Source organism: Pleurodeles waltl, chromosome 5, assembly GCF_031143425.1.
Source record: "Pleurodeles waltl isolate 20211129_DDA chromosome 5, aPleWal1.hap1.20221129, whole genome shotgun sequence".
NCBI classification, from domain to species: domain Eukaryota; kingdom Metazoa; phylum Chordata; class Amphibia; order Caudata; family Salamandridae; genus Pleurodeles; species Pleurodeles waltl.
In genome coordinates, this window is record NC_090444.1 from 219,575,589 (window position 1) to 219,598,450 (window position 22,862).

Genomic DNA, 22,862 nt, shown 5'->3' on the forward strand with positions numbered 1-22,862 from the left:
TAGGGGGGCAGACCATAGAAAGTGAAGCCACATCACCGACCGGGAAGTCTATGACTGGGGGGACATGTCAAGCAAGCTCTTACACTGGTTAGGCACAAAAGAGTCAGAAACTAGGGTGATACCTGGTATACTGAATGAGGCCGGTCAGTGGGTTGAGGACCCACAGGGGATCGGGCAGTTTTTGATCAATATTACAAGAAGATATAGGCGGCGATGGCCCGCCTGGAGAGTGAATCTACTGAACCTTTGGTGGAGGCACTTCGTTTACTCGACAGACCGATACTGACAGGGAAACCATGGACCAGGTCATCACGCTGAAAGATGTGGGAGACGCTCTGGTGACTCTGAACTCTGGAAAGACACCAGGGCCAGACAGCTACTCAGTTGAGTTTTACCGCAGGATTTGGCTGTATGTCCTCCCACCCCTGCTAGACTTATGCACCAAGGGTATTTCCAAAGCTCATTCCCCACCGCCCGACATTGATCAAGCACCGATTGTGGTCCTGCCCAAGCAGAGCCGCCCTCCAATTGTGTGAATCATTTCAGCCCATTTCACAGATGTTAAATCATATGCAAAACTCCTGGTCAATCGCCTATTACGCGTCATCCCTTATCTGGTCCATCTGGAACAATGTGGCCTCATTCCTTCTTGCAGCACCACGCACTGTATCCGAAGAGTACACCTGCCACTGGCCCACATACGGGCCCTGGGCGATCCGGCAGCCCTCTTAGTAATAGATTTTGAGAAGGCATTAGACATTGATAACTGGTCATTCTTGGAAGACATTGGCGTTTGGGCTTAAATTTCGTGCCTATGTTAGGTTCCTTTACACGAGTCCAAAGGCCAGGGTGCGTATCAAAGGGGTACTGTCTCATAAGTTCTCCATTGGGAGGGGGACTAAGCAGGGCTGTTCCCTCTCTCTCCTGCTGTTTAACTTGGTTATAGAGCCTTTAGAGGCCTGGATCCAGTGCGATGCTCAGGATTGGGGTCTGACTGGGGCCTGGCGACAGAGGACCGAATAGCTCTTTATGTGGATGATGTCTTGCTGTTCCTGTTCCACCCGGCAGAGACTGGACCTTGGCTCTTCAATATTTTGGATATCTTTGGGGCGGCCTCTGGGCCGAAGGTCCAATGGTACAAATCCCTGTTGGTTCCCCTAATATATATATATATATATATGTGTGTATTTGGGAGCCGGGCCTTAAATGGAGTCTGAATCTCTGTCCTGTCATGCGGAGGACCTGGGAGGACATGTTAGAACAAACTCCCCCTTAACCTCATGATTATGATAGCACTTTTTAAAATGATGATCCTCCTGAGGGTTCTATATGTTTTTCAAAACTATCCCCTGCACATTCCACGGGCTTGGTTCAGCTCCATGCTGGCCATGGGATGCAAATTTATATGGGCTAGTGGGACCCCCAATGGTGGCCTTTAGCAAATGTGTCCGAGCAGAGTATGATGGCTGCCTTTCCATGGCGGACATACAAATGTACTTCTGGGCAACTCACTCCTGCACATTTATGACTGGATGCACCGGGGAAGGGATGACCCCACTTATCATGGTGAGTTATCTATGCTGGGTTTGAACAAGGTAACAAACATCCTATAAGGTGTGCCCATCCCAGCCTCCCTTCCGGAAGTGACTTAGGGCGTGGAGAGTGGCCTTGAGATAGACTGGGTGGGATCACAAGCCAACACTGAAAACTCTATTGTAGGAGGGCCAGTGGCTGACCCAGGTGTCGACACTGGTGGGCTTCAAAGGATAGAATATATGAATATCAAAGTTAGGGGATGTATGGGTACGGGATCACATACGGACATTCCAGGACCTGGGTACAGACTTCCAAATGCCAGCTTCACAATTCTTCTATGACCTTCAGCTCCATCAATATCTTTATAAATATTGGGGGGAACTAGACAATGTCCCAGAATACAGCTCACTGGAGGGCAGACTGCTTATGCGTCATTTGGGGTGGGGTCTCACAGATCTATAGAACCCTTGCGGTGCACTAGAGTGACTTGCTAGGCCCCCTAAGTGAGACGGGAAGGGTGGTTTGGGCCACTGGACAAAGCAGACTGGAGAGACGCAAGCATGGCATACCGTGTTCTGCGACCTCAGCTAGACTCTGCTTAGTGCAATTTAAATATATTCATTAGGCTTACTAAACACCTCTCCTTCTGTGGAAAGCAGGCATCCGTGATATCCCAGCTTGTTATCGGTACCAAGAACCAAGAAAGGACTTTTACCACACAGACGCTAGTGGGACTGGGAACAGTGGCAGTCAAAAGGGATATAATTAAGCACTGGACCTCCCCCATGGCCCAGTCGGTGGCAACCTGGAAGAAGGGGATGGAGAAAACAATTCATGAAGCCAGAGGCTGGCCCCGCAAGTATTAAAGAATCTGGAGGAAATTATGGTCACATCATGATTTGGAGAGGTAAGGATTCAAAATGCTGATATTCTGGTATTACTACTTGCTTATCTATCTGGCAACAACTCACATCCCGATCGGAAAAAATCACATGCAGAAACAACTGCAAGTTACAACAAAAATTAATCTTAAAATGAACATTACAAACTGACCTTAGCATGTCATGCGTTCAATATCTGAACTCAAGCCCCAAATCCAAAACATATTTTAGCATCGGGAATGATCTGAATCTATTTTAGGGTTATGTTAGAGCTTTTGTGAAGTGCTATATTCACCACTGAGGTGACCACAAATTTTGACAGATGGAAATATACTTCAGACGGCCACTCAACTCAGAGCCTGATGGTTGCACGTAAGTGGGCTTTAAGGGCTCATCAAAAAGGAAGACCATCTCTAGTTTTCAGCAATCACCCAGCAGTGTATTCCACAACTGTGACCTACACAGTCAGAGTGGTCAGTGACTGGAGAAGCCTATATTTATGTCAGCAATTGTGACAAAGCAAATATCAGTAGAACAAAGAGTCCTAAGAAGGCTATATAATTAAAATAGTTTGGGATAAAGGTAGGGCTCACATCGTGGGCAGCTTATTGAACTATACATAGGCGGTCATTCTGACCGCGGCGGTCGCCGCCCGCCAAGCGGTTCCCACCGAAAGACCGCAGCGGCCATTCCGGCTTTCCCACTGGGCCGGCGGGCGACCGCCAGAAGACCGCCGGCCGGCCCAGCGGGACAGCCCCTTCAACAATGAAGCCGGCTCGGAATGGAGCCGGCGGAGTTGAAGGGGTGCGACGGGTGCAGTGGCACCCGTCGCGATTTTCACTGTCTGCTAAGCAGACAGTGAAAATCTTTGTGGGGCCCTGTTAGGGGCACCCTGCACTGCCCATGCCAGTGGCATGGGCAGTGCAGGGGCCCCCAGGGGCCCCACGACACCCGTTCCCGCCATCCTGGTTCCAGCGGTGGACACCGCCAGAAACAGGCTGGCGGGAAGGCGCTCGGAATCCCCATGGCGGTGCTGCAAGCAGCGCCGCCATGGCGGATTCCCTGGGCCAGCGGGAAACCGGCGGCTCCCCTTTTCTGACCGCGGCTTTACCGCCACGGTCAGAATCGCCAAGGAAGCACCGCCAGCCTGTTGGCGGTGCTTCCGCCGCCCTCCGCCATGGCGGTCATGGACCGCCAAGGTCAGAATGACCCCCATAGTGTCCTGTATGCAATGAATCTGTTGAAAGGCACACAGGTCAAGGCATGGGGGGAATGAGAGTACATGCCCGCGAGTCCAAATTACGAAGGTCCCTGGCAGCCAAGTTTAGAAGTTATTACAGGTTCTGATTCACGTATTAAGTGGTGCATAGAAGATTATATTAGTGAAGCCCTGGATAATTCGGTTTCATGCTTGTTGTCTTTGATTCATGCAAAGGAAATCTCTAAAATCATTTTGAGGAGCCAGAGTTTGAATGAGACACATTTTACCCCATTTAGAATCTGTGGAGCTATGGACCGACTAACATTAAAAATTACGTATGGATTCTGATTTCTGGAGACTGGTTATGAGGCCTCATTTAGAACAGTAGGCCAGATGTCTGCAGGGCAGATTTGCGCTGTGCCTCTCTTCAAGTGGATGCCTTAGCAGAGATTTAATTTCAACCAAATAGGACACAAAGTTGCCTACCACCAGACGACATCTTCTGAAGAATTTCATTTCCGATCCCAGTACCCCAATACACTGTAAGGTTTTCAGCGCCTCTGGCTTATAATGATGTCTTTCATGTTACTACTGTTCACATTGTTCTAGGTTTATGTATATGTCACTTTCCTTAGCCAAAAATTTGATTTCATGGTCGAAGCAAAAATGCCATACACATTGCTTCAAATATTAATGAATCAGAGTGGTCAAAAATGTAGAGGTAGTAAAACTTGTTAAAAAAAAACAAAAAATAAAAAAAACATGAACAGCCCGGTGAACACAGCATGAATGCCAAGACTATGTTACACTGCTGTGGATACACCACAGATAACATTAGGGCAGGATCACTGATTATGTTGGGCAATTATGAAGCAATTTTGTAGAAGTAACTCAATCCGCATTCAAACCCCTTAAATGCATTTCTGTTCACTTAAAGGGAACAGATCTTACAATTGACAAATGCACTGTAAAATAATCTTAGATTCACCAACCACTTCTGATATCTGCCTCTTCTTGCAATGCTGTGGATATTCGTGTGCATTTCTCAGCACGCCCGCCTTCCATATCTACAACAAATTAAATGAAGGTAAAAAAGTTAAAAACAAATAGACCAGTCGTCCAAAAAGCCCTGAACACATTATAGCGCCAAGTTTTTTAAATGTAATGAAAGGCTCAATTTGAAAATATTGAACTGATAATTTACTTTGTGTGCTGTAGCATGTGCACGTACCAAACCTTCCCCTTTTTGAAAAGACAATTACATACAAGATATGTAGGTGAAAACATGAACAGCATCTAATAATAAACTGCAGGGATAAATAATGGAATATTGTGGATCTTGTATTTGTCCAAATGTTGCATTGATTCATGTGCTTGAGTTATTCCCTGTTTACCTGATAGGAAATTATCAGTAACAAGATTAAAAAGTAGTAGCAGTAGACACCCAGTTTAGCATTGTGGGCATTGTAGCCTATCCACCTCATTATGTGACCCAGTGATGTGAAGAGGCTTTGAGGTCCCCTCTCTACAAACGCTCCCATATTTTATTTTTTAATTCATATATTGAAAGGAGGAATAATCAAGGACTCTACCCTAAAGAGGTTTATGTACCTTGAACTCAGGTAAGATGCATTTCCTTTATATCTGTTCTTCCCAGGGTTTAGGAGATCCATCCCCACTAACAAAGAGATTAATATTTCTATTCTTTTTCCTTGTTTTGGGAGGGATAGATCCAGGAAACTGCCTAATGGTGCAAAATTGCCAATTCTTTAAAATACACCAGCAAATAGTTTGGGATAAAGGTAGGGCTCACATCGTGGGCAGCTTATTGAACTATACATAGTGTCCTGTATGCAATGAATCTGTTGAAAGGCACACAGGTCAAGGCATGGGGGAATGAGAGTACATGCCCCGCGAGTCCAAATTACGAAGGTCCCTGGCAGCCAAGTTTAGAAGTTATTACAGGTTCTGATTCACGTATTAAGTGGTGCATAGAAGATTATATTAGTGAAGCCCTGGATAATTCAGTTTCATGCTTGTTGTCTTTGATTCATGCAAAGGAAATATGATGTGAAGAGGCTTTGAGGTCCCCTCTCTACAAACGCTCCCATATTTTATTTTTTAATTCATATATTGAAAGGAGGAATAATCAAGGGCTCTACCCTAAAGAGGTTTATGTACCTTGAACTCAGGTAAGATGCATTTCCTTTATATCTGTTCTTCCCAGGGTTTGGGAGATCCATCCCCACTAACAAAGAGATGAATATTTATATTCTTTTTCCTTGTTTTGGGAGGGATAGATCCAGGAAACTGCCTAATGGTGCAAAATTGCCAATTCTTTAAAATACACCAGCAGTCCTTTTTAAACCCACATTTGCTGGAAAATATTTAAGTAGATGAGGAACCTGTACAAGACATGTTTTGTCTGAAACCAAATGATAGGTTTCTGAATTGTGAATTATCCCCCAAGGCTCCTAAGACAGGACGGGAAGATTCTGATTTGATCTAAAACCAATGTACTTTGATGAAGAATCATCTTTAAGTGAAGCATCAAACCTTTATAGGAAACGGAAGCATGGAAGCATCTGGAATAAATGCATGCTCAGGAGAATGGTCAAACTCCTTCCCTCGAGAAGCTAATAAACTGTTCTTAAAACACCACTACGACTAAGGCCTTTGATTTACTGCTGAAGATATTTGAGTACCTCTGCTATAGTGCATATATCCAAGCTGTCAAGGACTTCACCAACAAAACCCTCACCAACTGTCCACCTAATCACAATATACAACAAAACCTGTAGTGACTCAATCACCTAATGAAGCTATCTTTAGAAGTCTCAGTGTCTCTATGACAACATAAAGTCTCAAAAAGGGCTAATTATCAATGACCATCACATTGTAAACATCAATGCTCTCCCATGGACAACTTCGTCAATGATATTGTGATCAATATAGTCACTATCAACAACACTCAGGAATTCCACACTGGCTATTAGGCCACAGACTTAGATAAAAGTGTAATCACTAAAACTCACTTTTGTGCTGCCTGTGCAGATTGAGGAAGATACTTCTTTCCCATTTCAAGAAAATAAGGAGGAGTTAGAAGAGGACATTTATTGAGTAATGAAGGCTCATGAGAAGAGCATGACCCAGAGTACCTAAATGTTGACTTTGTTTCAATTTATGAATAAAGAAATGAGGAAAACATTTATAGGCAAACGTTTCTCCTTTATGTGGGAACCGCATTATTCCTGTGGACAAAAAGAACTGATGGTTCTAACCTAGAAAGAATGCCCACTCTACTCAAAATCACAGCACGCCATGGTGTCTCCCATGAGGCGGGTTCCAGCCAACTTCCTAAATAATGAATCATATGATGGAGGCTCACTGTGCCAGATTTAGTAGCCTGAACTGCATAACCTCAACTATTCATGTTGACAGCTCTGCAATGCAGCTCATGTCATCTCATGCACTAGGCACAACGGGTAAAGTACTTTGTCAACCTGTAGTACCATCAACACCTCAATCTCCCTCCAAGATTGAGAAGGATGTCTCAGTTTAACTTTCATGACCATTAGGACCTCACATTTAGGGAGGAATGAACAAATCTAATGCAAGCTGATAATAATATCAATGTAACAGGGGACCCTAGAATTGGAGCTCCAGATCCAGAAGACTACCCTTCAGGTCTTATCAAATAATTCCACAGCCCCACTGAAAAAGCACTGATTAAACATGAGTTAGTGTTTTGGAAAAACTATATTTGCTTTTCAACTTCAAAGACAAATTCCATATGTTTATCAAAGCCATTTCCTAATTGGGAAGATGGCCTCTTGCTCATGAATAAGTCAGCAACTATCTCCTACAATGATGCACATAAGAAATACAAGGCAACCTATAAACTTACCACTTACCAGTTGAATCACAAACACTGATTCAGTTATCATGGAGCCTGCCCACCGCAGGTCTAGAAAATCAGTCTCAACAGTCAACTGATCGTCTAAGAAGAAAGGAAGATGGGTGCTATTGGCAAACAGGGACATCTTCTTTTGCATCTAACATTAAAATAGCTAATGTTATAGCTATCTTCTGGCAGTATGGCAGATAGCTGTGAAATATTAGTTCCCCACTTCTTGAAAAGCTCCTAGGTGATCAGAAATAGTAGAAAGCCACCCCAAAAGGTGAACACATAACATCAACACCAATTACTGACATATTCACAGATGCTGCAAATGCAAATTTCGGGCAGATAGCCCACAGGGCCATCTTCAGACGCTATGGCTAGTTCAAGGGAATACAGTAGACCGGAGGTATAAGCAATAATTTTTTTTATCTGCTGTTTAATAGACTGTATGTCAGAATATCAAGAACAGAAATAGTGTGACACAGAATAACATGGCCAAAATATCATGAAGAAGATGTGTGTATGTGTATATATACACACATATATAACTATATATAACATATAGTAATATATATGAACGTGTGTGTGTGTATATATATATATATATATATATATATATATATATATATATATATATATAATCTCCCTCTATGCCAGATCACCAAGCAACTTACAAGAATACTCTAAACCATCTAGAACTCTGCAGCCAGTTTCATCCTCAAACTCCTACACAGAACTAACATCACATCATATCACACCACCCCACGCCTCAGGGAACTACACTAGCTTCCGATACACAAATTCGCTCAAGTCAAACACATTCAAGGCACTAGACAACTCATGCCTGACCTACCTGAACAGTCACATCTCCTTCCACCAACCACCCAGACTCTTCCGCTCTGATGAACTCCTACTTGCACACACCCTTCACATACAATGAACCAGATTAGGAGGACAGGTGTTCTACTACATGAGTCCTAAAGGCTGGAACAGCCTCCTACTCCACACCAGGGCCTCCCTTCTCTCGTCTTGAATTCCACAAGAAACTGAAGACCAGGCTTTTCAAATAACTAACCTATCAGAGGCAGGGCTAGGCACACACACCTGCTCAGTGCCAGGACACCCTTGCAGGTTACAGTGCATTTATAGGATATAGGGGACTGCTTTGCAAACCTTGCTGGTGGATTATAGCAAACAGAAACTCATTTCTGTATCGGAAACTAGTGTAGTTCCCTGCGAGGGAAGCATTTTTGATTTTTTAGTACAGAATATTTGGGTGCATGTTTCTCCCAATTTTTCTAATTAGTTGCCTCATCACAAAAATTAAGCTGGAACCATGCATAATTATCCTGTTGACATCAGCTAGAGACAGGTAGCACTGACTCGTCAAACTTTGGATGATCTCTCTTCCAATCAATCCCAGACAGGATAATATAAACTAGAGATAACTATTTAACTTACAATTAGATATTTACATGCAGTATTTATCAGAGCTGCCACTTTTAAAGGATTAGACAATGGTGTAAACATTGGTACAAACTGATTACAAAAACAAGAAATGTAATTAGTTGTAACAGTTAAAATACAAACCACAAACAGATCCACATTTTAGTTTTATTCAATTTAAGATTCTTATAACACGCTCTGCCACCAAAAGTGCCTTAACGCTAAGAACCAATAACTAGAGCGGATAATATATAGGAAAAGTAGTAGTGAAATAAATAGATTTTAAATATTTTCTTAAAAGTGAGAGGATGAGTGATCTTAAAGCTAATGGTAGACAATGAATCTTTATTGCCTGATTAATTAAAATCATTACAACATATTAAAATAATAAAAGTGAAAAATATAAAATAACCAGCAAGAAATACCCTTCTGATGCCAAAGCTAATGCCTAATCATAGCACCTTCTATCTATGTACAGTAAAATACTATAAAGCCCCAAAAATTGCCCCAACCTGGGGTCCCCAGATGTTAAACACAAGCTGTTACACAAATAGGTACCCGTAGTACAACCTTCTGTGAGCACCAGCTAATTGTTTGTCTGTTGACCCAGACCCGTTTCCAACATTCCCCAGGACCAGCACACCAAATACGCACTAGCCAGGGAACTGCTGTGTATAAGGAGCCTCTCTTATCTTATCATCCAAGGCTGTTAGGTGACAGAGAGGGATGACTTGAAAGGCAGGAGCCATCTCGTCAAAGCCTTTTCTTTAAGGGCCCCCCTCCCTCCACAGGTATCCTTGTTAGTTGGGCTCCTTGCCTGACGTAAGGCTAAACACAGCTTATGAAAGAATTTTCCAAAACGGGCTTGTTCCATGGGGACCACTGCTGTAAAGATGAGGCTTAGGGCTTCACTGCATGTTCTAACCCCATGTTTCAAAAACAGAGGTTTTTAACAGGAGGCGCCGTTCAAACGCCAGACAAGGGCAACTGCATACAAGATGTTTTATCGATTCAGTGTGGTATTTGCACAACATGCATTCATGCATGTGCCCTTGTGCAGTTTTCCACTTTCATCAATATTCCCAGGCAGGTAAAGTTAAAAGGTGCATCTGAAGAATGTTTTGGAACGCTCGTTCTCCTAGAGGGGCTTTTAGACAGGGCTGGCCTTTGGTGGTTGCATATGATTCATGCAAGCCATCAGCTCCACGGATATCCCTAATTATTAAAATATCTTTGGCTCTTGAAGCTTGCACGCCAAGTTCTTTCAGTTTTTTCTTCAGAACTGCTTTCGTGATGGCATGGTCTGTAGAGTAGGAAGGGGCCAGATTGAACTGTTCCTCAGCCTTTGTTAAATATATGGCCCAATTACTTGTTTTATTTTTCAAAATTACTTTCAAAGCCCCCCCTGAGGCTGCAATTCTCTTCCCTGCTGACACTTTGATAAAACTTTATCATGTCCATTTTGCACAACAGGTCCATGCATATTATATCTAGTTCCAAATGTATCCCTGCATGCCTTGTTGATCTGGGGATCTTGAGGATCCTTTCATAGGCTCTCATCTGGGCATTCTCTAGAGTGACTGTCAATTTGCCCAGAAAAGCCAAATTCAGGGTAGCAGTTTTGCTCTTATCACCCTCACTAAGGGCTCAAATGTGGGTGCCTTGAGCCGTGTATGGAGTTTTCCTAATACGTGGAAGATTTTTACTGCTTTCAAAGTCATTGCCGCTGCCTGGTGTATTGTTCTCCCCGTGTTTGACAGCCAGAACCCCAAGTAGTGATATTTATCTTCCAGCTCTATGCTTAGAGGCCCTAGTTTCCATCTTCTATATACATTTTTTGAATGATGGCTGAAACCCAAGACTTTAGTTTTTTCTGCATTTGCTTTTAAAGCATTTCTTTCATTGTAGTCATGCAGCATATCAGGGCCCCTTATGAGCCCAATCCGGGTTTGGGCAAGCAAAACCATGTCGTCCGCATATTGTATTATGGGGAGCACCAATTGCCCTAGCCTTGGAGGAAATGTATTTCCTCTGAGCAGCTCAGCACCCAGGTCAGCTGTGTATAAATTAAAGAGAGTGAGCGCTATGACGCAGCCCTGTTTTAGGCCTTTGTTGGTAAAAATCTTCCTAGTCATGCATGATTTTGTGATTTTTATTCTCACCCAGGTGTTCGAGTATAGGGCCATTACTGAGGCTAGCAATTTCCTTGGAATCCCCCAGGACGCTAGTTTCTTCCACAGGATGTGCCGCACCACCCTGTCAAAAGCCACACTATAGTCAATAAATCATGCAAACAGTGATGGAGATATTGGTTTTTGTGCTTGTTGTCCAAGATATGAAAGTGCCAGGACATTATCTAACGTGGAGGAACTGGGTCTAAAACCTGTTTGATAAGGTGGAATTATGGCATTTGCTGAGATCCATTCTTCCAACTCTTGTAATAAAACCCTTGCATTTGCTTTACCATCTACGTCCAGTAAGGCTATCAGCCTATAGTTTTCAGGGCAAGTAATGTCCCCTTTTTCATAGATAGGTTGAAGTATTGATCCCTTCCAAGCTGCCAGAACCACCGGAAAATATAAGCAGTCATTAAATAGAGCGGTCAGGGGTACGTCCCAGTAAACTTGATCATCTCTGAAGATGCTCCCTGGCAGGCCCTTGGGTCCAGGAGCCCCATCCCGCCTCATTTTGCCAAGGATAGTTTGCACAGTTTTAATGGTAATGGAGCCAATTTTGTTGTCTAATACATCCAGTTCATTGAGACCACTGCTGTGGGCTTGATCCCCTACATATTTTATGTCTACATACAGATTTCCCACATGCCTTTCTCAGTCGCTGGCAGAGATCACGTTAGTACTTGTTTAGGAGTCGTAGAGCAATGTGCTGATGAAATCCCCAAATTCTCTACTTTTGGTAGATGGAAGCAATATTACCAGATGTTTCCAACGTTCTTCTGTCTTTTTAATCTTCAACATCCATAGTGCTTTTTTTATAATCTTTCCGTGCAGACTCCCTTAGTGCATCTGAGGCCGGAGTTTTGAGCCTCATGTAGCACCTTTCTGCCTGCTGGTATCTCTTTTTATGCTGTGACCATTCCTTAGGTACTAGCTGCTTAACCACCCTGGCTTAACCACCCTGTTCGGTTTACACCCAGTTTGACCGGGCTGCACTCTGTTACAAAGGTGAGCTTAAAGTTTTTTAAGCACCAGCCCCCATTGATCTATTATTTGACCAACCCCCTGATGAAAGTTTATTGGACCGTTTGCCTTCTTCCATGCCTCATATTTTATTTTGCAGGCAACAGACCATTTAATGCGTTTTTATAGTGGGGCCCTTCTGCGAGCTGACGACCACTTGCTTTATACAGATCATGTCACGTAGCCCCTAGATCAACTTTTATTGCCACCGGGTTATGGTCACTTTCAGATCTGTAAATCCAGGGATGTGGAATACATCGCCCGACGCCCGGGACATCTTGTTTGGGGTCAAGGGCAACAAGTTTTTATGTTCACTTTGTCCTTGGGACAAGTAGGTCCAACCCTCTGCAGCACAAACCCTTTGGCTGCCTGTTTACAGAGAGTGGAACTCTCTGCAGTTGAGGTAATGTGTTTCCAAAAGATAATGCTGTTCGAACTTGTATTTATGGTTCATTATTTGAAAACCTTCATTATTAGGGTGAGTGCTGTAAATAAATGATTTAAGGTCACACTTCACTACTGACGTTGGTTCCAGTACAAAAAAAAAAAAAACGCGTATACATATGTTTGAAAAGTTTAGGCTGTGAGGCTAAGTATAATGCTCCCAGAATGCTCTCTGATTAGATGCAAATGAAGTGTCATTTAGTAAAATGTTTTGATGCATGCTAGTATTTCCCAAAAATATTTCGAATGGAAAATCAGTGTAACCATTTTCAACACGATTATGGGAAGCATGAAAATAAACAAACACTGACAAAGCCAACTGATCTGACATAATTTTATAAGTCTTTTAGTTTCATCAATGCGTGTCTTGTTTTGACATGGCTTTTGTAACACTTTATTGTTGTGGGAGCTACCAGGCCCTCAACATTGTAACAAACACTGGCAAAAAAAAACCAAAACATTTTTGAACTCTAAAAGCACACGTTGCCACCAGTGGCATAACAAAGGCCCCGCAGCCGCCCTCCAGGGGGCCCCTGCAGCACAGCACAGCACCTGCCCTGAGTGAGTCTGGAGAGGGGGCTCCTCCATGTTCTTTGCAAAGGGGCACACTCCAGTTTCGTTACGTCACTGATTGCCACTGTTGTTCCTGACACTGAACAAAACAAGTTTGTGTGCCAATATGCTCCTTGTGGAAGAGAAGAATACGATCACTCACAGTAAAGCCAGACGAAAGAGAGAGAAATAGAAGTTTAATAAAAACAAAATGTCTTTGTTAACACCAGACCTAATTAGGGACCAAGACCCACATGTAGGTAGCTTTTTGCATGTCGCAAACAGCGACTTTCGCTGTTTGCGATGTGCAAAAAGCACATTGCGATGCACAAACCCAGTTTTGCGATTCAGTAACCTGGTTACCAAATCGCAAAACGGGTTTGCGACTCACAATTAGGAAGGGGTGTTCCCTTCCTAATTGCGACTCGCAGTGCAATGAAGGATTGTTTTGCGAACGCGGGCGCAAACCAATCACAGTTTGCACCCATTTCAAATGGGTGCTAACACTTTCACAAAAGGGAAAGGGTCCCCCTGGGACCCCTTTCCCATTGTGAATGTCACTGTAAACATTTTTTCAGAGCTGGCAGTGGTCCTACGGACCACTGCCTGCTCTGAAAAAATGATATGAAAACGTTTCATTTTTCGTTTTTGTAATGCAACTCGTTTTCCTTTAAGGAAAACGGGCTGCATTACAAAAAAAAAAAAAACAGCTTTATTGAAAAGCAGTCACAGACATGGTGGTCTGCTGTCTCCAGCAGGCCACCATCCCTGTGAGGCCGGCATTCGCAAGGGGGTCGCAAATTGCGACCCACCTCATGATTATTCATGAGGTGTGCATTTGCGAAGCCCTTCGCGAATCACAGATGGTGTCAGGGACACCATCCTACATTCGGATTTGCGACTCGCAATTTGCGGGTCGCAAATCTGAACCTACCTACATGTGGCCCCAAATTCTTAAAGAAAGTCACAAAAGTGCACCCATGGTATATGTCGTACCCCTATAAAATATTTGTGAACTGTATTTTAGCATGGGTAAATACGCATGTGTAGATTTGCTCATGTGAAAATCTATTGAGCATTTGCAAGTTCATTTTCCCTCCAGCCAATTTCTTCCCAACCCTGGAAGTTATAATTCTGCCATTGTCAGGAGTAAATGTCCGACCTTTCTTATTATGGGAAAATATTAGAGAGAAGCTGGTGAAAATCTTTAAAACATGCACGTTAGTAGGTTTGCAGACTCAAAGGCATTCCAGCCCTGGAACTATTGCTTACTGCTTCCTCCAGCCCCAGTATGCAGATCTGCAGAAAGGTGGAAAATTAGGAAATTGCTACAGTAGGGATTGAAACTGCAAGTATTCAAGCCCTACTATGGTAGTAGCCCTAGCATAATCAGAGAGGCTATTATCAGAGCTCTTACATAATGAGATTGCTGCCATAATTTGGCGCCACACTACATGGCACCAAAGGGACAAGTAGATCTTTTTACAGGACAAGTAGATTTGAGAAGCAGCCTGTCCCGTGGACAAGTAGATATTTTAATAAATTCCACACCCCTGCAGTGGTCCATAATCCTAAATCAAATTGAAGCTTTAGTATAGTTATGTCGTCCCTGTAGTTGCTGCGGTTGAAGTGGAAAATTCGCTCTGGTAGTGATGTAAAGTATATGTTAAATTGGAGGAAGTGATTGTTGATCCTTACGGTATTTCTGTAGTTGAGCAAAAAAGGTGAGAGCAGAAGGGTAGAAGAGAGAGAATGAGGAAGGAAGTAATTCAGCAAAGGGCAGTGCTTTGTGTTCCTATACATTTGAGTCTTCTGAGGAAAGTGGGATGATGGATCTAATCAAAAGCAGCAGATAGATGCTATAGCAGCAGTACATCTACTCAATTAGAGTCTAACGTAGTCTTGATGTCTTGGAATGCCACAATACGAGTAGATTAGGTGCTCCTCCGTGGGCAGAGTGCTGTTTGGTTGTAGAAGATAGGATTATTCCCTTCAATATAAACTAGTGAGCCTTCTGATCACAGCAATGATGTCTTACAACCTGCTAACTGCAAGGAAAAACCAGGAGGTAAATCAGTTCGCCCAGGGGAAGCAATAGGTAGATGTGAGCATTAGATTGGTTCCTGTTGTTTTTTTCCCAGTAAGCTTGACGTAGGCAGGTTTGGATAGTGGTCCACTGGCGATCCTGATGTGTATCAGGTTTCTGTGGGACTGGTGAAGTCATCAGAAAACAGAAGAACTGAAGGATAGTAGATTGTGTTGAGGCATGGGTTGAAGGTTTGAAGTGATGTGTGAGTTTACTTGAAAGACCTTCTTGGTTATATCCTCAAGATTTCCAGGCCTTTGACTCTAGAAATGATATGGTCAGCAAACAAATTACATAAATCTTGTGTGGAGGTTGTTCATTCTGGGTTTGGGATTTATGTGATTATCTTGTTAAGGTCCTTCTTTATGAATGTTGCTTTACGAATGCAACAGAAGTAGTGAGGTCTTTTTAGCCTTCTGACTGTGGATCGTAGAATAAAGTATGGTATTACAGAGTTAGCTTGTAGTTAGGGTTGTTAACCTGTTCTCTGTGTTTCTCCTGAGATCTTTTGTTGGATTTGGCAGAATCCATTTGTGGCATCCTCCATACAACTTTCTTTCATGAAGGAAGGCTGTGGAAGTCTTTGTTCAGATGATGTTATCAAAGACTGACCAGCTAGTGATGGAGTTTTGGAACTATTATCAAAGTATTATTAGTCAGTGAGCTTGTGAGAGGGTGAATATCAAGACCTAACAGGCCCAAACAAAAAGATGCTTCTCTGCCCTTTGCCCTACGAAGAACGAGGAAGTCGGATGGCCCAAGGTGAAGTCTGTGACACACTGAAGCAACCAAATGGAAATGAAGTCTGTGACACACTGAAGCAACCAAATGGAAAACAATCCCAGTTCCTGAACATGAAGGTATAGAGGGAGGTGAAGGAAGGACATGGCACAGCTGGAAAGCTGAAGTTAAAAAGCACAAAAACAGAGTCTGCCAGAATCAGACTAAATAAAGCAAACACAACTATTGTGTACTGCCCACAATTTCTATGTGAATCTATTGTAGTGAGTTAAAATAATGCAGATTTAAATAGATAATGTATTTATTTCTCACTTTTCAACTTAAAAAGGACAGGTCTCAGTGGAAGGAGTCCCTCTCTCAGGTTGACTAAACAGAAGCATTTCTCTACAGCTTCCTGGAGTCTTCCGGCAGCCTCCTGTCTTCCCCTGTCATTTAAATCATCTTCTGGGCAGTTCTTGATAGATAGGGCGGTATTCAGTAATGTCCCCCTCTGCGACACCACAATGCCCACATCTCTACTTTCTTCCCCCTATACTTGGGATATTTTACAAAAAGTCGAGGCATGTGAAAACAAAAGGCAGAAGAATGAATAATCCATTCACAAAAAGCTTATTTTATCAATAAAAAGTAGGAGAAATAAAAAAGTGCTTGTTTGGAAAAAATTCGGACTCCATAAAAACAGGAAAGAGCAGCACAAGTGCTCAGGGATACTGAGCACAAGAGATGGAAAAGAGGATGTAGCAACTGCCACTCTGAGGCATGATGTGGTGCTTCTGCCCTCTTATAAGGAGCAGTGGGTGTGTTCAGTCTCTTTAAAGTTTTTGAATATTTTGCTACATTGCCTTCCGGTTCCTTTCCTTTTATATATAAAAGGTTTGTGAACAATTTATCACTTAGATATATGCACTAGCACACTAATGGTGTCATTAGTGATTTTCCGGAAGGCAGTCATAGTTTCCATCTGTGCCTTCAAAGGGATAACCACCACCGGATCATTTATCAAGGGTACGGGGGTCAAAAATTATTGTTGACTAGCTTCTATTAAGAATGAAGAAACTTGATTTCATAGCATTTGAGGGATCGGAATGTCCCTAACCAATGCTTTTGACTGGAGGAAGGATTTGGAAATCTTAAAGAGGACTTCCTGATTGGTTCGCGCTTCCACATTCTGGGTGAGGAAGTACAATTTTTTAGCTCCCTTAATTTGACTATGATAGGATGGTAGGTTTTTAGGGTCATTTTGAAATGAAGCAAGTTCTCCAAATTATAGGCCTTCCGCTATTTCCGTTCTAATTGCTTACAATGACAATGTTGTTCAGCTAAAACCTGCACAAACCATGGCACTGATGGATGAGATTTATATTTCCTTTGGATTCTGAATATTGCTCCTCCTTGCTTAGGCAGTTAATATATTGTTGTGGTATTTACGGGTGGGTGAAATTATGTTTTTTTCAGTTTGCAATAAAATCGATACAAAACTGCAAGCAAATTGCTGTTTCCAAATTCGCTTGATCCGGTTTGAGGAAAAAAAAAAAAAAAAAAAATGGACAAACACAGGCATAATGCCCTGTAAATCAAGAATTCCTTCTTCTATGCATTGGGAAGTGCACAGGAAAAAATAATTCTTGTACCTCCCATATTAGGAAAGGTTGCCACTCATGCAGATGTGTTATGTGTTATGTGTATTGTGAAGCGGGATCTATGGTTGCAGTTCAGGAGGTTGAATAAGGACAGTTTGCACAGACATGCAAAGTGCTAACATTGGAAAAGGTCTGAGTCAAAAGCTCACAGAATTTTTATTTTGGACATCTGTACATCCGTTTTGGCAGTTCACAGGGAAGAGTGTGGACTGCTTGAACAGACTGTCATGCTTATTAAGACGTGATACAATTGCGCTGATTCCGACTGCTTACCTGTATTTTGGGTCATCGTCATTATTTCTTCAGCCTTCTCTTTCCTCAAGGCCTCCTACCTCACTTCTGATTCCAAGTGAAAGGTCAGGTTTCCTCTACTAATGTGACAGTCATGTATGAGAGGAGGAATTGAATCTTAATTCATACACTTATTTCCTGTCAATCCACATTGAGTTTACCTATTTAGAAAACAACTCTACCTAGATTTGTTTTCTAGGAGTACTCCCTCTGTATAACGGAGGGATATTACTTCTTTTTTATTTCTTGTTCCAGGTCACTTTGATCTTTTTGCCTTTGAAAATAGGTCTGGACAGCTACATGGTGCTTCGTAACATCACTACCTGCTTTCCTTTTCTTGTTAGTCACATTCCTCTACAAAATATTGCAGTTTTGAGCTGTCTGAATTCTTTACAGGTGTTTGCTGGATTCAGATTTCATTCCTCTCTGGAGCTGAAGTTTTCTTCATTCTGCTTTCTCTGTCCTTCTGAATCCTGGAATCTGAGGTGTCAAATGGAAGATGCAGATATTTTCTATGATTCACGAAAGATAAAACAAGGGCATCTAGAAGAGTTGCTACTGACAGCCCAGCACTGTCAGGGGCTGGCCAACGGAATACCTTCATGGCAATTCGTCAATAAGTAAATTACAAAGCTGAGACCATGACAGTGGTGTTCAAAGAAACTTTCCCAACAGGGTAGCTGTGCCTGGCCCCTACCTACCATGAGGATCCTGTAGCCAGGCATGACACAGACTTTCCTGCAGGGAAAGTTGCTCTGATGTGCACATTCATGAGCAGCAGCAGATCAGCCCCAACTTTGCTCAAGGGGCAGAAAAATAAAATGGACAAAAAAGTGTGCTTCGCTTGGGAATATTGGTTACCAACCTAGTGGTATTACAACTACCTGAATAGGGAGCGAGTTTAAAGTTATTGAGGCCATGAAGGATTTCAGAGCTTGGTGGGCGCTGTCAGCTCTGGCACATTTAAATGATCTACTGTGTAGTGTGCAGTGAATTACAGCAGTTGGTCAAGATCTTCTGATAAGGAGGTGGCAATATGATGGTACTCCTCGAATAGGTTCTTCTGCCATAATCTGAGGAAATACTGTAGAACTACTTGGCATGGCCTTTTGTCCCAGACATTGAAACTGATGGCACTACTGGGTCCTTAGGCACTCTTACAGAAGTCTCACTGGGGTCAAAATATAAATATGCACAATGCTATGAAGCACAGAAGAGATGACATTTGCATAGTCGCTGGGTGAGATATCGCATGAAGCAGATTACATTTATGGCGTACAGAAGACATTCTGTCCTCCAAAGCATACACTTATGCCACCCCTGAGTGCAGAAACTGCCCAGCTACTGGTTCAGTTGAATTGAAAGGTAACCACTACTCATAGTTTAGATGGAGCCGAAGATCATGACGGATGTTGCAAGTTTGCTGCAAACAATTCATTGTTTCTGACAAGAGTAAACTTTAATCAACAAGCCAAGAAAATATGGGTTCAGAAATATTCTGTCAAGTTAAAGGAAAGCTGCCAGGACCTCCTTGCATGGAGTCTAATTTCAAATTAAATAGCAGTAGTTTGTAATGGCTAAACCAATTCCAGTTTTGAGCACCTGGAGCCGCTTACTCTGGAGAACCAATATATGGCATAATTCTTTTTTTGGCCTTTTTCCTTCAGAAGGAGTGTCAGAAGCCAAATGTATGTTCTTTTGGGAACACTGGAAAGAAGACCACAATATGCCCAAGCAGTAAAAAGTTTACACAAACTGCAAGGCCTATCTTGGGATATCACAATATGCAGTAGCTGGCTCTTCCTATCGATCTTCAGATATTCTAGACACAGGTCTCAGAAAAGGCATGGGGTGTTGAAACCATATGAAGATTTATTGCTCAGGAAGGCATTTTTAAAACTGTTTAGAAATGCATAGTGTAATAGTTAAATAATATATTAGACAAATGAATCCAGATAATAAAAACTGTATGAATAACTGTTTTTTTTTTTTTAACATGCTCTTTACAGTATGCATATTTTATTACAACTCACACATAGGAGGAACAGTCCTCTAAATAGCAATAACTTCTTGGTAGTCCTATCACATCTGAAGATGTGATCAATTCTTTAGCAATTCTGTATTTCACATTTGAGCTCTGCCATCTCAGATAACTGCATTAGTGTATACTGTTCAGACTCTGCTATGCTCCACTCAGCCTCCATCATGGGGTGGGTGGGATGATTTATGACGCCTTTCCTGATGTAAAGAATGGAGGGATGAGGTGTACAGGAGGGCTGCCTGTCCCCGACTAGAAGCGGACAGGGCATATATATTTCAGTTCATTCATCAAGACTGTAAAGAAACTATTGACGGCAATGCATGTGGCATTATGTTGGGTTTACTAGATTCTGAAATGAGGTGCGCATCCACCTGTGTATTTTTCAGGTGTGGGTGATTAAGAGGTTTGGAAGGTACTGTCATCAGTAATGGGGTGTCTATATAAGCACCACAATCACTAAGCCCAGTTGCTTGTCATTAAGGTCCCTCCTTTTAGAATTCTGTTTGTATTCATTTTTATTAAGATATTAACTAATGCCTTTCATCTTGTTTTGATTATTTTCTGGTTCCTGGCTGTCACAAAAAAAAAGAAAAACAACACTGCTGAACTCTGCATTCTTGCTGGATGACACAAACACTGCATCTGAAAAGCATGAGGAGTGTGGCATATGTTAGAAAGGCTTCTAATGCTGCCTTTGCAAACACAGAATGAAGACAGCATGAACTACTGGAGTACACAGCTTTTCACTAATTTACAGTTTAACAATGTTAGAGACAACAGCATGCTGCTCCTGAGGCAGAATTGCTCTTCCTGAAAGACTGACAAGTTCTGGAAAGAATCTGTGCCCTAGGATCCCTGCACTTTTTGGTCTTTGTCTAGGACTGAAGAAGGTTGTGGTGTGGGTTGAGGTGCTGGTTCTTGCTTAATGATGATGAAACACCAGAATGTGCTGGTATGACAGCAAAAGGTTTATCTGTGGGTATTTTAGACAAGGCAACCAAGGATTTGATGACAAAGTTCAGAATGACGATTACATGCTAAGAGTGACTAATCTATGACCATTTTGCAATAGTTAATAGAGGTTTGGCGAGGAGATCAGAAAGCAAAGGTTGAACAAAAAAAAACTGCAGAGGACTGCTTAGACACCAGCATTGACCCTAAACCCTGCTGTACATTAGGCAATTCTAAATTGTGGGATGTACTGTCTTCATGCAGAGCAGAGGCAGAGTCAAATCTAATCATTTTGAGAGGATATGCTATGGAGCTGAAGTATTGATAGAAACCCGACTGCGATGATGATGTTCATTTGGATCTGTAGGAATACAGTGATCCAGGGAAGGATGCATTTTGCGTTTATTTTAAGGTAAAAGAACATTTACAAATAAGTAATCAGAGGTCAACATTCCCTGTGGGCAATCACATGAAGAAAGACTGCTTTCTGAGATGGGTGGCTGATAATCGAGGGGCAAGGAGAGAGGGGGACAGAAAGTAAAAACAAGTTATTTCGCTGCAATGAAACATTGTTTGTGGGTGGTAGGACCTGAAATATGTCAGTAGTTTTGCCTCAGCACTGCCTGTTTATGCTATGAATTTAAGCTAATGTAGTCTCAAAATGTTCAGTAAAATGCGGCTTGGTACCATTTGTTAGCAACAATTGTCTAGGGAAGGAAGAAATGGGCTTTCACTTTAAGTGACATGAAGCAGGTAGGATTTATTTTAGATTACATAAGCATCTCTGTCCTAACCAGAGGCAGATGACCAAAGAGCAATTCGGTCTTTTTAACAGACACAGGAGAAGTTGACTTTTTTTAAGGTGGTGGTTCTGGTATCTGATGGTGTAGTGTAGCCATTTTTAATGTAGCTTTCTGCGCGTTTGCTTAACGTATTAGGCCTCTGTGCACTTTGCCCTAGATGCATTTTATTTAGCCTCGCACTGTTATTTTACAATAACCAGTTTCACGGTCTTGTTTTATTTCCTTTTATCACACTGTTTAGCTTACTTCAGCACTGTGTTCTCAAACAATACATTCTTGCTCGCTCTGTGCTTCAGTCAAGGATACAGTCTGGTACATTGCCGATAGACGTGGTAGAATTTTAGTCTTTATGGTTCGTAGAAAGTACACATCCTTACGTAGGGACGTTTCTTAGAACACCGGCGTGTTAGTTATAAAAACACTTTCTAGTCCTGGTACACGTAGAAGGGAGATTCCGACCAGGAACCCACAACTAGATGCTGACTGCCCTGTTGCAGATGCTGATCCAGATCACAGGCCTTTGCTCAGGTATGAGGGTTGATGTCCTCCCAGGGGAACCAGAAAGGCAGGCTTAGAGCTTCACATGCTGTGCTAAAATATAACTTAGAGAGAACATAATTTAGTTGCAATATGATAGCCTTATTCTTATGTTTCACTCTCCTCGTTACTATTTCAATCCTACTGTGTTGTATGGTTCTGGTTATTGCGGCTCACGCTTTGTTATCTAAAATGCAGTTGTTTTATTAAACCAATCTTTAAAACTCAAACTGCCTTTGTCATTTATATACGAGACCGCACTTTGTACGAGAGAACTGGTTGTGACCTGTGTGACCACGACTTCCCTGGGAAGCACTAAGATGTCATGCGCTTGACTGCCCAATTGTCTCTTCCCTTCGGGAGATATGAGGCTCTGCTAGTTAGCCGGAGCATAACCCGGATTTTGGGTTACAAGGGTCCTTCACCTTGGGTCAGACTTAGTTCCCCACACTGTGAACGATCTTGCTGCCCAAAAATCCAGTAGTCTCATTAGGATAATGAGAGCCTACGCGACAAGGCGCCGCCAACGTTTGGTCTGGCTCTAATTTTCGGGTCCACCAGTTTATCTCGGTCTCATATAATATAATGATTTCTCAGCTCCTTTAGTGGAG

At 42.4% G+C, this 22,862-nt stretch overlaps 1 protein-coding gene across 10 annotated transcripts in view; it reads right to left on the reverse strand.

The window, feature by feature from the left end:
* The window catches only part of LOC138295567 (RNA-binding protein with serine-rich domain 1-like), a 72,208-nt gene that overhangs the window by 31,810 nt on the left and 17,536 nt on the right, over positions 1–22,862 (reverse strand). For 9 of the 10 annotated variants that reach the window (XM_069233943.1, XM_069233937.1, XM_069233940.1 and 6 more), the window contains one exon: positions 4,611–4,685. In XM_069233943.1, the coding sequence (XP_069090044.1) occupies positions 4,611–4,683 (73 nt within the window). In that variant the 5' untranslated portion in view covers positions 4,684–4,685. Of the gene's footprint in view, positions 1–4,610; positions 4,686–7,532; positions 7,619–22,862 lie in introns of all 10 variants that reach the window. The other variant, XM_069233944.1, reaches the window with a different exon arrangement.